General features: G+C 42.3%; 1 protein-coding gene across 1 annotated transcript in view; it reads right to left on the reverse strand.

Annotated features, from left to right (window-relative positions):
- Positions 1-12,908, reverse strand: part of Phldb2 (pleckstrin homology like domain family B member 2) — a 222,830-nt gene that overhangs the window by 32,270 nt on the left and 177,652 nt on the right. Inside the window, exons 7-9 of the mRNA XM_026786135.1 lie at positions 8,747-8,875; positions 1,889-2,044; positions 863-973 (exon numbers count right to left, since the gene is read on the reverse strand). Of these exons, the coding sequence (XP_026641936.1) occupies positions 863-973; positions 1,889-2,044; positions 8,747-8,875 (396 nt within the window). The remainder of the gene's footprint in view (positions 1-862; positions 974-1,888; positions 2,045-8,746; positions 8,876-12,908) is intronic.

Genomic DNA, 12,908 nt, shown 5'->3' on the forward strand with positions numbered 1-12,908 from the left:
CACTTAAGCATACATGATAGTGTGTGATTTAAGCTGTGATTTTGAATATTGTGTACAACGGGAACAGTGGTTATGGATGGCTGAATGGAGACAGAGTCTGACCCACAGAGCAGGGCAGGGGAGGGGCCCACAGCACCATTCAGAGGTTTGGGGGAGCTGAAAAGAGCAGGAAGAAGCTTCCAGTATATAAGTGGGATACAGAGTTTCCACTACCCCAATATCCTGTCCCAAGGTTGGGGCTCCATCAGCTTTGGTATTTGGTATCTTACTCCTAAAATTATACCATGGGTCAGGTCCAAGTTGTGGCTACGGCTTTTGTTTGTTTTTCTTTCTCTTCATCCTAGGAATCCTTTTTATGGGTCACTTTACTGGGACAAATAAGGACATGGGCCCAAGAGAGGATGCTGGTGCTCTTCTAACCAAGCTAACGGAGTACCTCCAGATACAGCTAAGTCAAACTAACTTCAGTGTGACATTCATGAGGAAGACCCCACACACAGAAAATTGCAGCTGGAAACACTGGAGGACTTGAGCCAAAGTATTCAACAGCAGGATAAAGAACATTTCACCTTACATCTACCATAAATTATTGTTAGAATATCTTTAACTACTTGACGAGAAGTCTGACTTTTTTCCTAAGGAAATAAGAGAAAGTGCAGATCTGCCATAGTTCTTTCAGGGATGAAATGACATGAGGGAAACCTCCTTGCTTACTCTCTGAGTTGTCGGTAATCATCAGCGAGCATTGCTACCAATGCGGAAGAAGGCATAGGAAGTGTAAAGGCATGACACTGGGAACAGCAGCCCTCCCCCAGCCAGAAACTGTCATTGCTGTCACCACCATGCAGCAGGAAGGACTCACTCTTTGGAGCATCATTATTAGGTTGTTCTTCTCTTTTACGAAGTGATCTTGTTCCCTCTGAGCCTGCTGAACAATGTGACTGGCTTGCTTTTTCAGTGCGGAAATCTTTTCCTGGGAGACAGAAGTCATGGTAGAGAGACACATGAGACAATCAGGGGTTTGCCAGTTTGTCCCGGGCAAGAAAAGGGGCTTTAGAACCCGAGTGACACCACTCACACTTTAGTTGACAGTGGACCACCATGACCACCTAAGGCTATGAAACGTTGACTTTGACTGACCAAGCTCAACTTGCAGCCAGTGCAGGTCACATGACATGAAAAATTATTCTTAAATATCCAGAATTCAATAGGAAGGAAATCCTGTTTTAGACCATGAATTGATTTGTTTTTAACATGCCGGTGAAAAAAACAAAAGAATTTCTCTATTAAAGCAGAAGTCGCTTTTTCTGCCCTTTTTTATTCCCATCAACTTTATCCTTCAATTTTACCAAATTAGTGCAATGTCCTAGGGTATACTGACAATTTCTGAAATAAATGCTAAATTCTGAGCTAGGCATCTAGAGGCTTGGGCCTGGGGGTGGAGTCCACAGTAATCAGAATGGTTTTCCACTGGTCTGTTGCTAATGGTAACAGGCTCCCAGGTAACATTGGAGATTATTAATCAATGGAGAGAGAAAATTTCCAACTAGATTTTGTTCACAGAATTATTCTAACTCTAGTTAGAATAATTCAACTGCCAGAGGGAGGGATTTGAAACAAATAGCTGGTTATCTGTGACTTGGTTTTTATGCAAGTAATAAAAAAGGGTGTGTGTGTTATCCACTAACACCTCCATAACATTGTAACAGCACCTGTAACACGTCTCAATTCATAGAGCGCACAGCAGCGTCTGTTGCAGGGCAAATGTGATTAACAGAAAAGGATTCTCAGATGTAGCGGCAGACGAGGTGTATGAATGACCATGATTACTGCATCACGGGAAAGACTAAACTTTCACTGTTCACATCAACATCACCTAGCAAACTACCTTCCTAGCAACGATGTTCCGTTGATACTCCGCCACCTCCCTCAGGAGCTGTTGCGTCAAATTCTCCTTTTCCTCATCCAGACGGCTCTCACGCTCAAGCTGTTGGAATTCCAAGTCTTCAAAGTGTTTGCTCTCGACATCCAGCAGGTCAGCATCCTTTGGAGAAAACGGAAGGAAAATGAAGCCCACCAGAGTGGCTGCGGCCTTCCCAGTATGAAGAAACAGCAATGAGAAGTGCTCATTCCCATGCAGATGTCTGGTTATTACTACATGGGGCTAGAAAGAGGTGATGGAGGTAAGCCCAGCAGTGGCTGGTAGAGAAAGTGGTGGGCCTATGGTGCAGAGGGCACTTTGCACTTCACCAACAGTTTTTGTTTTTCTGTGTATGTAAATCTTTTTCTTTAAAGCCACTAGATGGCTTCAGATGGACATTGAAATATAAAAAGATTTCCATAAACAACCTAGATGTTATTTGCAGACCAACAGTCTCTTAAGAAAAATCACTGTTAGCCAGGTGGTGGTGGCTCATGCCTTTAATCCTAGCACTTGGGAGGTAGAGGCAGGCATATCTCTGTGAGTCTGAGGCCAGCCTGGTCTACAAGAGCTAGTTCTAGGACAGGCTCCAAAGTTGCAGAGAAATCTTGTCTCAAAAAACCAAAAACAAAACAAAACAAAAAAAACCCCAAAAAACAAAAAAAACCCTAAATTCTCTTTCCCACAGTTTACATATGAATTATAAAATAAACTAATAAAATAGCTCACAAGTTAGTCCAGAAGTAGATCAGAGACCTTTAAGGGGACCCCAAATGTGGTAACATAATCTACCGGAGTATAAGGAGAAAACAGTAAGTCATTTTAGGTTTATTGGTTTGGTTTTTTTTTTTCAATTTTGTTTCCTCTTATATCTTCCCTATTTCTTTTCCTTTCTTTGTCCTGCCCCCCCACGTCTCTCTCTCTCCCTCCCTCTTCCTCCCTCTCCCTCCCTCTCCCTCCCTCTTCCTCCCTCTCCCTCTCCCTCTCCCTCTCTCTCTCTCTCTCTCTCTCTCTCTGGAGAGGGTCTCTCTCTATAGCTCCACACCCGTAGCTCACCATCCTCCCTCAGCCTCCTTAGTCCTAGGATTACGGGTATGTGCTACCATACCCAGCTGAATTTCTTAACAAATGTTTTCTAATGGACACACAAGTAGAAAAGCATATATACATAAGTTAAAATATATAAATGTTGAGCACTCATGCAATAAATGTTTATTATATATCATTATGTAATTGAATACATATTATAGAGGAGGGTTACATGCTTGAGAAATCTGACTGAAAGGAGCACTCAGCAGCACCTGAACATGAACTCTGTTGAGAAGGCAGTAGTTTAGGAAGGAACAGTAAAACCAAGGCCTACACCTGTATGAGGCACGTAACGTGTGGGAAGCCTCTGACTGTTCTCCTCAGTTTTGCTGTGAGCATAAAACTCCCTAAAATCTCATTTGGTGTGCTGGAAGGATGGCTCAGCAGGTTAAAGCACATGTTGCTCTTCCAGATGTCCTGATTTGGTTTCCAGCACCCATGTGGGGCAGCCCACTTCAGGGGGATCTAATGCCCTCTTTGGGCATCTGAGTGCACCTGGACTCACATGCACATACCCACACAGAGACATGGACAAACATACACATCATTTTAAAAAATACATCTAAAAAAACGCATTTGGAGAGCAAGATCCTTTCACTGAGCCTTTAAGGATCCATTACAATTGTGCACAAATCCCTTGGCTGCAAAGAGCAGAAGCGGAGCTCTCAATGGGAACAGGGAGATTGTGCTACTGGCTTATGTCAACATGATTCAAGTTAGCATCATCAGAGAGGAGGACCTTAAAAATGCCTCACCAAAACTGAAACTGAGCTGTAGGCAGACTGAAGGGCATCTTTTTAATTAGATATTGATAGGAGAGGGAACACCCTTGGGATAGGGGAGGGAACACCCCTCGGCTGGTGGTTCTGAATTCTATAAGAAAGCAGACCGAACAAGCCAGTAAGCAACATGCCCCCAAGACCTCTGCATCAGCTCCTGGCTCCAGGATCCTACCCTGCTTGAGTTCCTGCCTTGGCTTCCCTCAGTGGACTGTGACTCGTGGCATATAAACCAAATAAACCCTTTCCTCCCCAAGTTGCTTTGGTCACGGTGTTTTAATATAGCAATAGTAACCCTAACTAAGAGATTCAAAAAGTTAGGCACCACTGCCCCATAAATAAAGTTGAAAGCAGTGAAGGAAGCTCAAAGATGACGAAATGAAAAGGTGTTCCTCAAGCTCTGAATGTTCCTGCAACAGGAATGTACTCACTATTTGTGCTCGGGTTGGGACACATTGTACAAATTCTTCCTGAGTCCATTAAAGAAAACAATCCTTTATTCTGAGTGTCACTAACAGAATTACAAATGAGGTCTCTGTAGCACATTTTTAAAATTATAACCTAAAAATATTTGGCCAAAGGGAAGAGGCAGTTGGACAGTGTGGCTAACGGCTCTGCAGAGCTGAGACATTTAGGGCTTTCCTTGATGCTGCTGTTTAGTTACAGCATCTTAGAGAGTTTATAGGAATGATTTGAGAAATGATGCATCACTAACTCGTCCTCCTTCCGGGTTTTATTCACTGAGAAAGTATGGTGTTTTCTAGTCAGATGGAACATTTCTGTCTCTGCAGTAAATTATACTCTAGAGATGAGTCACAGAAAGGTCCTGGTTGCCATGAAATTACAGACAGAACCATACCAACAAGGTTAATATGCTGATGCACCCTGGCTAGGACGCCCAGGGGAGGAAAACACCATCTGAAAAACATTCCGAGTTGGGTGTGGTAGCACATTTCTATAATCCCAGCACTCAGGAAGGTGAGGCAGAGAATCTTGAGTTGTGAGTCTCTCTCTCTGCAGGAGGTGTGTGTGTGTGTGTGTGTGTGTGTGTGTGTGTGTGTGTGTGTAGGTTGGTAGGGGGAGAATGATACTAATCCGTCTAGGCCAAATTTTAAGAAGTGCACTATGGAGATGTTTTAAGAAAATTTGAATACAAATACTCTTTGGTTTTCCAAGGGTATCTCAATATCTCGATGTCTAGACAATGATTAATATTTCAGCTTATTAAAATTGTTTAATTACAGAAATTAATTAAGGGAGAATTAAAATGTTGATCTTAAACAAAATGTCTACAGTCTTGGAATAATGTACTAGATGATACATATACTTATTCATACAAGGACATATAACTCAGTTTTCAAGTTCTTCTAATTAAACTTAATTTGGGACTAAAGGTAATTAAGACAACAAATTTGGAGTCCCCCCATTGTCTTAGGAATCATCTTTAAAGTGCACCTATGGCTCACAGTACACACTCTTACTCCACATGTGATCACTATAGAACATGTGTTGTATCCCGGAAAGACAGCGACAGAGTCGCCCATTGGTTTGTGGGGATATTTAAAGCACTGAATGAAGATAATAGCGCATGGGGTGGAAAAGCTGAACACGCATCTAAGCTCAGCACCCAGGTTCCGTGAGTGTGACCGGCTCCTCAGGCAACTTAGCGTGCACATAAATGCTGGAAGCAAAGCTTTGGGGAGGGGGAATAAGGTCTTTAAAAAATGAAGCCAGTGAGACACTGGGAGTGGAATTTGAGACAGGCATAGTTTGAGACGGGGGAACAGACACGGGCAGCTCTCAGTCAAGTACATGTACAACTGAATGAAAACTGGAACAAAGCTTGCACTCCCCGGAAGGACAGCCCTTGATGGCATCCCTCTACTGGCTGGCAGCTGAGAGGGCAACGGAGACACGCAACAGCTGCATCCCGAAAACACCTGGTGCCAGCCCGTTCTTTTGGAAGAACTTTTGTTTTTTTGAGATTTTAAGGCAGATTTTTTCATAAGCAGATTTTTAGGTTTTCATTACCCAACAGGGGGACAGAGTGAGAACAGATGTAGTATGGCTGGGTGTGATGGTTAAGTCCAACTCTGGAGGCAAACTGAAATGGGGCACAGAGCGAGCGGCCTCTCTCCATATTACACAGTGGAATCAAACAGGCCTCCTGTTCTGCCGAATGGAAAGGGGCAAGCGTGTCAACTTTCCTTCTCACACAGAAAGGCCATGAGGGCCACAGAAGCTAAATGACTTTTCTTAGACTATGGGAAAAAAATTTTTTTTGAGGCAGTGATGGAAAAGGGCACTTCCAGTTATAGGTGCCACTGCATACAATTTTTAAAGTCAAAAAAAAAAAAAAAACAAACCCCAAATCAGCCATCTAGACCAGTAATTCTCCATCTTTCTAAAGCTGCAACCCTTTAGTGCAGTTCCTCATGGTGTGGAACCTCCAACCATAAATTTATTCTGTTGCTACTTCATCACTGTAATTTTGCCCCTGTTATGAATCATAATATAAATATTTGCTATAGAGAATGTCTGATATGTGACCCCCCCCCAAAGGGATCACTACCCACAGATTGAGAATCTAGAAGAAACAACTACTATAAACTGCATTAGAATACCATCACAGCTATGTGTCTGCCTCAGCGACTTTAACAGCAAAAAGTACCCTGATAAGTAAAAGGCTCTCTTAATCTCAGCTTTCTCCTTGTCTCTGATAGCAGCCCGGGATTGGCAAGCCTCTCTGGACTACACAGTCAGCAGGAGCCACCCGCCATGGCCTGCATGTTTGGCTGAAGCAGTGGTTTGCTGATAAGATGTCCGGAGTGCACAAGTTACTTGACCAAGACAGTTCAGCCCGAGTTTTCCAGGCAGCACACAGCTTAAGAAGATGACTTTACTTATCCTCTTTGTCAGAAAATAGACTATTGACTCTAGTTTATGCCTCTGGGAAGCTTTTGTGGTCTGAAGAGAAATGCGCCATGACAACAAGGGAGGTTCCTAATATGGATGAACTTGGGCAAATTTCTACTGGTCAAGCCAAGAAGCCGGTGAAGGGTTACACAGGCCTGGGGCCTAGGCAATAGAATTATGAGGTCTTTGACTCTGAGGGGGAGCACATGCTAGCACGAGCTAAAGAAAGTCGGCCTATGTTAGGTTTTTTCCTTCTGTTGGGAGAGGATGAGGAAGGAGTCTCTGTTTTTGGTTGATGGAACCACTTTCATATCATTTCCTTCCTTCTGTGGGGCGTGATTCCTAGAGCATAGATAGATGTAGCACTTATTCTACAGAATCAGATAATACGAAGTCATTAATGATATTAGCAACTTCAAGTTCCTAACAGACTCTAGAAGCAAGGCTTATGAAGAACACAGATTTGTGAGCAACTAGAGGAAAGAAAGAATAAAATCCATACCCCTAGACAAAAATCATGAAGACAGTGCTAAATCATCAGCAAAAAGCAGGGTTTTTTAAAACATAAGAAACAAAGATAAAATCCAGCATGCCCATCTCTTATGTGAACTGGCATAAACATAATTTCAATCTAAAATATTAGTCTTTTTAAAATTATTTTTATCTAAAAGTACTATGATAGCAAAGAACTATGATAGCGAGGAACAGGTAAGTTTTTTTGTTTGGCTTTGTTTTGTTTTCTGGGCAGTGAGTTCAGCTTTACAGAAGAAAAATAAGTGAAGGAGAAAGATGGCTTGTTAAAACATCCTTTACATACGATTGCAAAACAAATGCCGTGTACTGTGTTGTAGTTTAAATTGTCTGCATCGAATACTTTTTCATGTGTGTTTGTTTGAGACAAGGTCTTGCCATGCAGCTCTAGCTGGGTAGAATGCACTATCAAGACCGGGCTGGCCTCTAGGGTTCTAGGCATACAGCACCATACCTACCTTTTTAAAATAGAACCTCTGCAATACTTGAAACAGTTTTAACTCTGATTTCTCATTGCCTAGCAATGTTCCATTAAATATCAAAAATTTTTTTGTAAAAAGATCACAGAATTTGTTTCAAGTGTGCTACTTGAAATGAGTGAATTTTCTTCTCACTCATTCTTAAAAGATAAAGGGAAGTTTCTTGTCTACTCAAGTGAAATCATACATTGTTACTCACTTAAGATTAATTCCTATTCCTGTGATTCCTTGAGAGGCACAAGTTTGCTAATGCCTACTTCCCAGGGATCACTGTTGATTTGAGCTGCAGGTTCAGAGATGACCCAGTTGTCAAGATACTCTGAAATAATGCGTGGCCATGCCAGCGCTTGTGAAGTCATCCACTTACGAGGTCTCTTTCCAGAAAGTAATCAGCAGGCTCCTTTCAACCCTGCCTGCAGTAGGAATAGGAGAATGAGCTGGAAACATTCAACTAGCAGGCCCATGCTCCAGGACCCTTTCAGCAGTTAAGATGCCCGTGTGAGAGGATGTCGAAGGCATCTCTAATACTCTGCATCTTTGATACTGGTGTTTGTTTTCACCATACTAATAAGCGCGATGTATCTAAACAGCAGGAAGAAAAGTGCCAAGGGGGTCATGCAAACAGCCTAGGGTAATTTTTAAATAGAGCATGAAATCAAACTAAGAAGAAAGACATTCAAGGACAAACAGTACTCACTCTGCAGTAGAGGAAGATGCCACTTAATTTAAATGCTGCAATCTTCGTGACATTTACAAGTCAGGAACGATTTCTCATTAGTTACCATGAAGGTCTCCAGAAGCATGTTTGCGTTATAAACTGGAGACAGAAGTCCTCCAAGATAATCTTTCAACTGATTGACACCAAACCATATACACTGTTAGCACGCATATTTCTATTTTTAAAAACCTAAAAACTAGAACTTAGGCAAACGTACACTATGTGAAGTGGTAAGTCACAGATAAGCGGAACTTAACAGCAAAGGAAAAAACAAACAAAGCAAACAAGTGATGCATTCCTGCTTTCTACTGACCCTCTTGAGTTGTTGCTGTAACTGCTCCCTCATGGACTCAGGACAATTGTCCAGCTGGGTCTTCTGCTCGGAGTAAAGCTCCTGAAGCCTCTCTAGCTTTTCCCTCTCAGCATCAAGCTTTACCTTCTCCTGAAGTTCAGAAATCAGAAAATAGAAGAACGGACATTAACCTTCACACCCCAGGCAGGTGCTAGCGGGCATCCCCCGGTGGTAACAAACAGGCACAAGTATACACTAGGAATGAACAAACAAAGCTTGTTAGTGGTTACGGCAAGGAGAAAAAAGCAGAATGGAAGACCCTGCCTTCTTCAGCCGGCCTCCTTCACTGCGTAGTGACAATAGCCTGCCACTCTTCCTTCCCTCCTTCCTGCTACCACATATGGGGGGCAATGGGGAGGGTGACTGCTGGTCAGTGGTCCACAAGGAACAAGAAATGCCAACCACATCATATGCTATCCTGGCCAAGAGTCCTCTGTCAGAAAACTGAATAAAAGAAGGGGACCATTTATTTACCTTGAGGTACTGTCATGGTCTGAACTGCTAGAGCATTTGCTAGATGGCTTCAGGAAACTACTGCAGCCTGTTCTCAGGTCGGAAGTGCTTTAGACACACTCCTGGCAGCCTCCTCATATGAAAGGGTTCTAGCAATGGGGAGAGCTCAGAGATAAAACGAGAACATCCAGAGAAAAGTTCTAATGAAGACACCGAGAGAGGAGAAACGATTGCCAGACCGACTCAAGCAGAGATGGAGGGAAATCAGGCAGATTGGACACAAGGCTGAGACCCTGACCCTGCAGACACAGGGGTCCTTACAGTGACCCCACCACCACACACACACACAAAGGAAAAGCAATGAAGAAACAGACTGTGAAAAGAAGGACAGAGCCCAAGACCAGCAGAGAAAAGGAGGAAGAGACAGTTAAATCCCTCTGTGTCACACAGGCCAAAGTGACTCCATGATCTAACTGGCAGATACTATATGCAGTGGTGGTGTGGCCCAAGGAGGCCCTCTTGAACTGAACACTATTTGAAGGGAAGCTTGGGCAAGATTCTCTCGTGTGTGACTTTCAGGGTAAACAAATCCCCTGTGATTTGACCCTCATCAGTAAGGTATAACGAAAGATCCTTTACAAAGATGATGATTTGAAGTAGTTCTGTGACAATGGCCATTCTGTAATTTTTTTTTTTTTTATAAAAATGGCCACGATTTCCTCCATAGACACATACCTAGACTCTTGAGAAAGATGTTATGGTTCAAACCTAAAGCGGGCTAACATTAACATCCATCTGGATTCGGGTGAGTCTCCACTTTTTTTGAGGTAATTTTAAATTTTCAAAGGTATTTTATGAAATCGTTTTATTCTCCTCAAAATAATTGAACCAGGAGGTCATAAACTTGAAAACCCTATCCCATTTATCAATCTAGGATAATTCCACAACCACGTTAACAAACTACAAGACAATTCCTCCAGGCCCCATCGGTCCACTGGCCTGCTGCGTGGCTGGGAAAAAGCCAGGGCACAGGTAAGAGAGAAGCTGTGTATGAAGAGTATAATGCACCAGTACTTGCAAGGTCCACTCACTGGTTTCAGAATCAATATCTGTCCATTAATAGAAACAGCAACACACAACGCTTACTGATTTCTAGCTAAGAAAATGTTATTTATTTCCGGTGAATCAAAGCCAATCTGATTCACACAGCAGAAGTGTATCCAAAGAGTTCTATTTCTAAATACCGTGTCATCAGGCTGGTTCTACACGGAAAGTTAAGAAAGTTAAAAAACATCAAAGACTACACCTTATCATTAAATATCAAAGGGGAAAGACCTACAATGTAAAGCTATTCTGGTAGAAAACAGTAATGCTATATTAAGATATTGGGTAATATAGGAAGAAAACCATTGCTGGGCAACACAAGTCTCAAATCTGAAGACACTACCACAACATTGCTCTATGTGCTCAGTATTCCTAATTGTTAATAATAAACACAAATAACTTGAGGAAAACGAGAAGTACCTCATGTTTACATAGTTTCTTCTGTCGGAGATGCTGGAAGCGTTTCACAATTCCATACAAGGGCGCAGTTAAGAGAATTATGCAGGCAGGCACCATCTGAGCCTTCTGCAGCTTCTCCCTGTGAGCCAGTGCTCTGATTACTAGGCTAGTCCCAGAGCAGAAGTTCAGTGGGGCCAAAGCCAGGACAGAGGAAGTGAGAGAGGGGAAGGATGCAGGGAGGATTAGTGGCAGGTGGGCTCAAGCTGACTGCAGAGGTGACATCACTCCCTGGGAGCTCTGGGTAGTACAACTTTGGGCCAGAAAGAAATTAATATTCCTCTGTTCTATTGATAGTGCAGGAAGTTTTCAAAGGAAAATTATTGAAGGGACTTCTTAACTAGCACATCACCTTCCACAAGGAAGGAAAGAAATAATAAATATCCTAGAGTCCAGGAATTTCTTGCTTTCCACATGCAAATTATGAAAATGGAGGGTTATTCCCTTTCCCAGGCTTATGAGAGTCCTATAGACTAGACCCTATTCTACAGACAATAGACATAGTTGTATTTTCCAAACACCAAAGTACAAATGAATATGATGTTTTTTTAAAAGGCTTATTTTTTCATTTAAGATTTAAGTCAACGTTAAAGAAATAAATGACTTTAAAATGTAATGAATTTGTGGCGCACGCCTTTAATCCCAGCACTCGGGAGGCAGAGGCAGGTGGATCTCTGTGAGTTCGAGACCAGCCTGATCTACAGAGCTAGTGCCAGGACAGGCTCCAAAGCCACAGAGAAACCCTGTCTCGAAAAACAAAAAAAAAAAAAAAAAAAAAAAAAAAAAAAAAAAAAATAAGGTTATATAAAGACAGGCTATTCTCCAGCAAAAACCCAGTTTACAAGGAGACAGTCGTAAATCCAAGAACAGAATAATATGACCTCAGAGGTTGGCTGCTCCTTTAAAGACCATTTTCTGTTCTGGGTTGACCTTGTTTTCTGGCAATGCAGGAGCAAAATTCAGTTGGGTCAATGCCCATTACTAGGTCCTGCCTGTACTGAACATTTAAGGCAGCCCTTCCTAAAGTTTCTACTTGTATAAAGTTAATGGTAAGTTATTCACAGATAGTAGAAATCATTGCATAAATGCTGGCTTGTGCAGTTGTCCCTCAATACCTTGAAGAGATTGCTTGAGATCACCAAGGTTAACAAAGTCCACGCATGCTCAAACTTTTTACAAAATGGTGTAGCATGTGCATGTAACCCACTAGATCCTTCTGCACAGCTTAAATCACCTCTAGATCATTTATTATATTTAATACAATTCAAAGGATGTGCAAACAGTTGTTAGACAGGATTGGGCGAGGAATAATGACGGGAACTCTGCGTGTGTTTAGTACAGATGCCGGTTGCTGTTTTTAGTATCATTGACTCTTAGCTAGTTGAATCTGTAGATGTGGAATGCAAGGGATGCAGACAGCTGACTGTATTTGTTTTTGCAGAGGACTTGTTCATTCACTCAGTAAAGATGAAAAGAGAATGGAAGATGGACAAAAGAAGGCTGTTCATTCTCTTTTCACTGCAAAATGCTTTTAGCCCTGTGGTTCCCTGCCCTGGTTACTGTATGGAATAGTACAGTAGAGATTTCCACATCCTATTTTCAAACCTCCACTCAGTCAGAAACTGAGATTTAAGACAGACTGAGAAACATTTTAAAATAATCTTTCTGCTTTTCCTCCATGTTGCCAGATTGAGCACTTCTGGCTTAGTCGTCTGGAACTAGGAGAGGCAAAGACATTTATAACTTTATTTTTCTAAGGACACCAACCAATAATTCAAAATCAATCAAATCGTTTGTATGGGCTGGGGAAACAATTCAGGATTGAGGTCCCGAGTCTGAGTGTCCAGAGCCCATGTGAGGCAGATGTGATAGCATGTGACTGTAATGCCATCACTCCTCCAGCGAGGTGGAAGGTGGCATCTGCAGTAGCCCGGGGGTCAGCTGGCCTGGTGTCTGCTGCAGTGACCAAAGGCTCACCTCCACTGATGAGGATGAAAACCCAAGGTAGCCTTCTGATCTCACTTTAGGGTCATGGTACACATGTACCCATGCTCTCACAGTATAGCACACTCAAAAAAAAAAAAAAAGAAGAAGAAGAAGAAGGCCGGGC

This window comes from Microtus ochrogaster, chromosome 2, assembly GCF_000317375.1.
Source record: "Microtus ochrogaster isolate Prairie Vole_2 chromosome 2, MicOch1.0, whole genome shotgun sequence".
In the NCBI taxonomy this organism is placed as follows: domain Eukaryota; kingdom Metazoa; phylum Chordata; class Mammalia; order Rodentia; family Cricetidae; genus Microtus; species Microtus ochrogaster.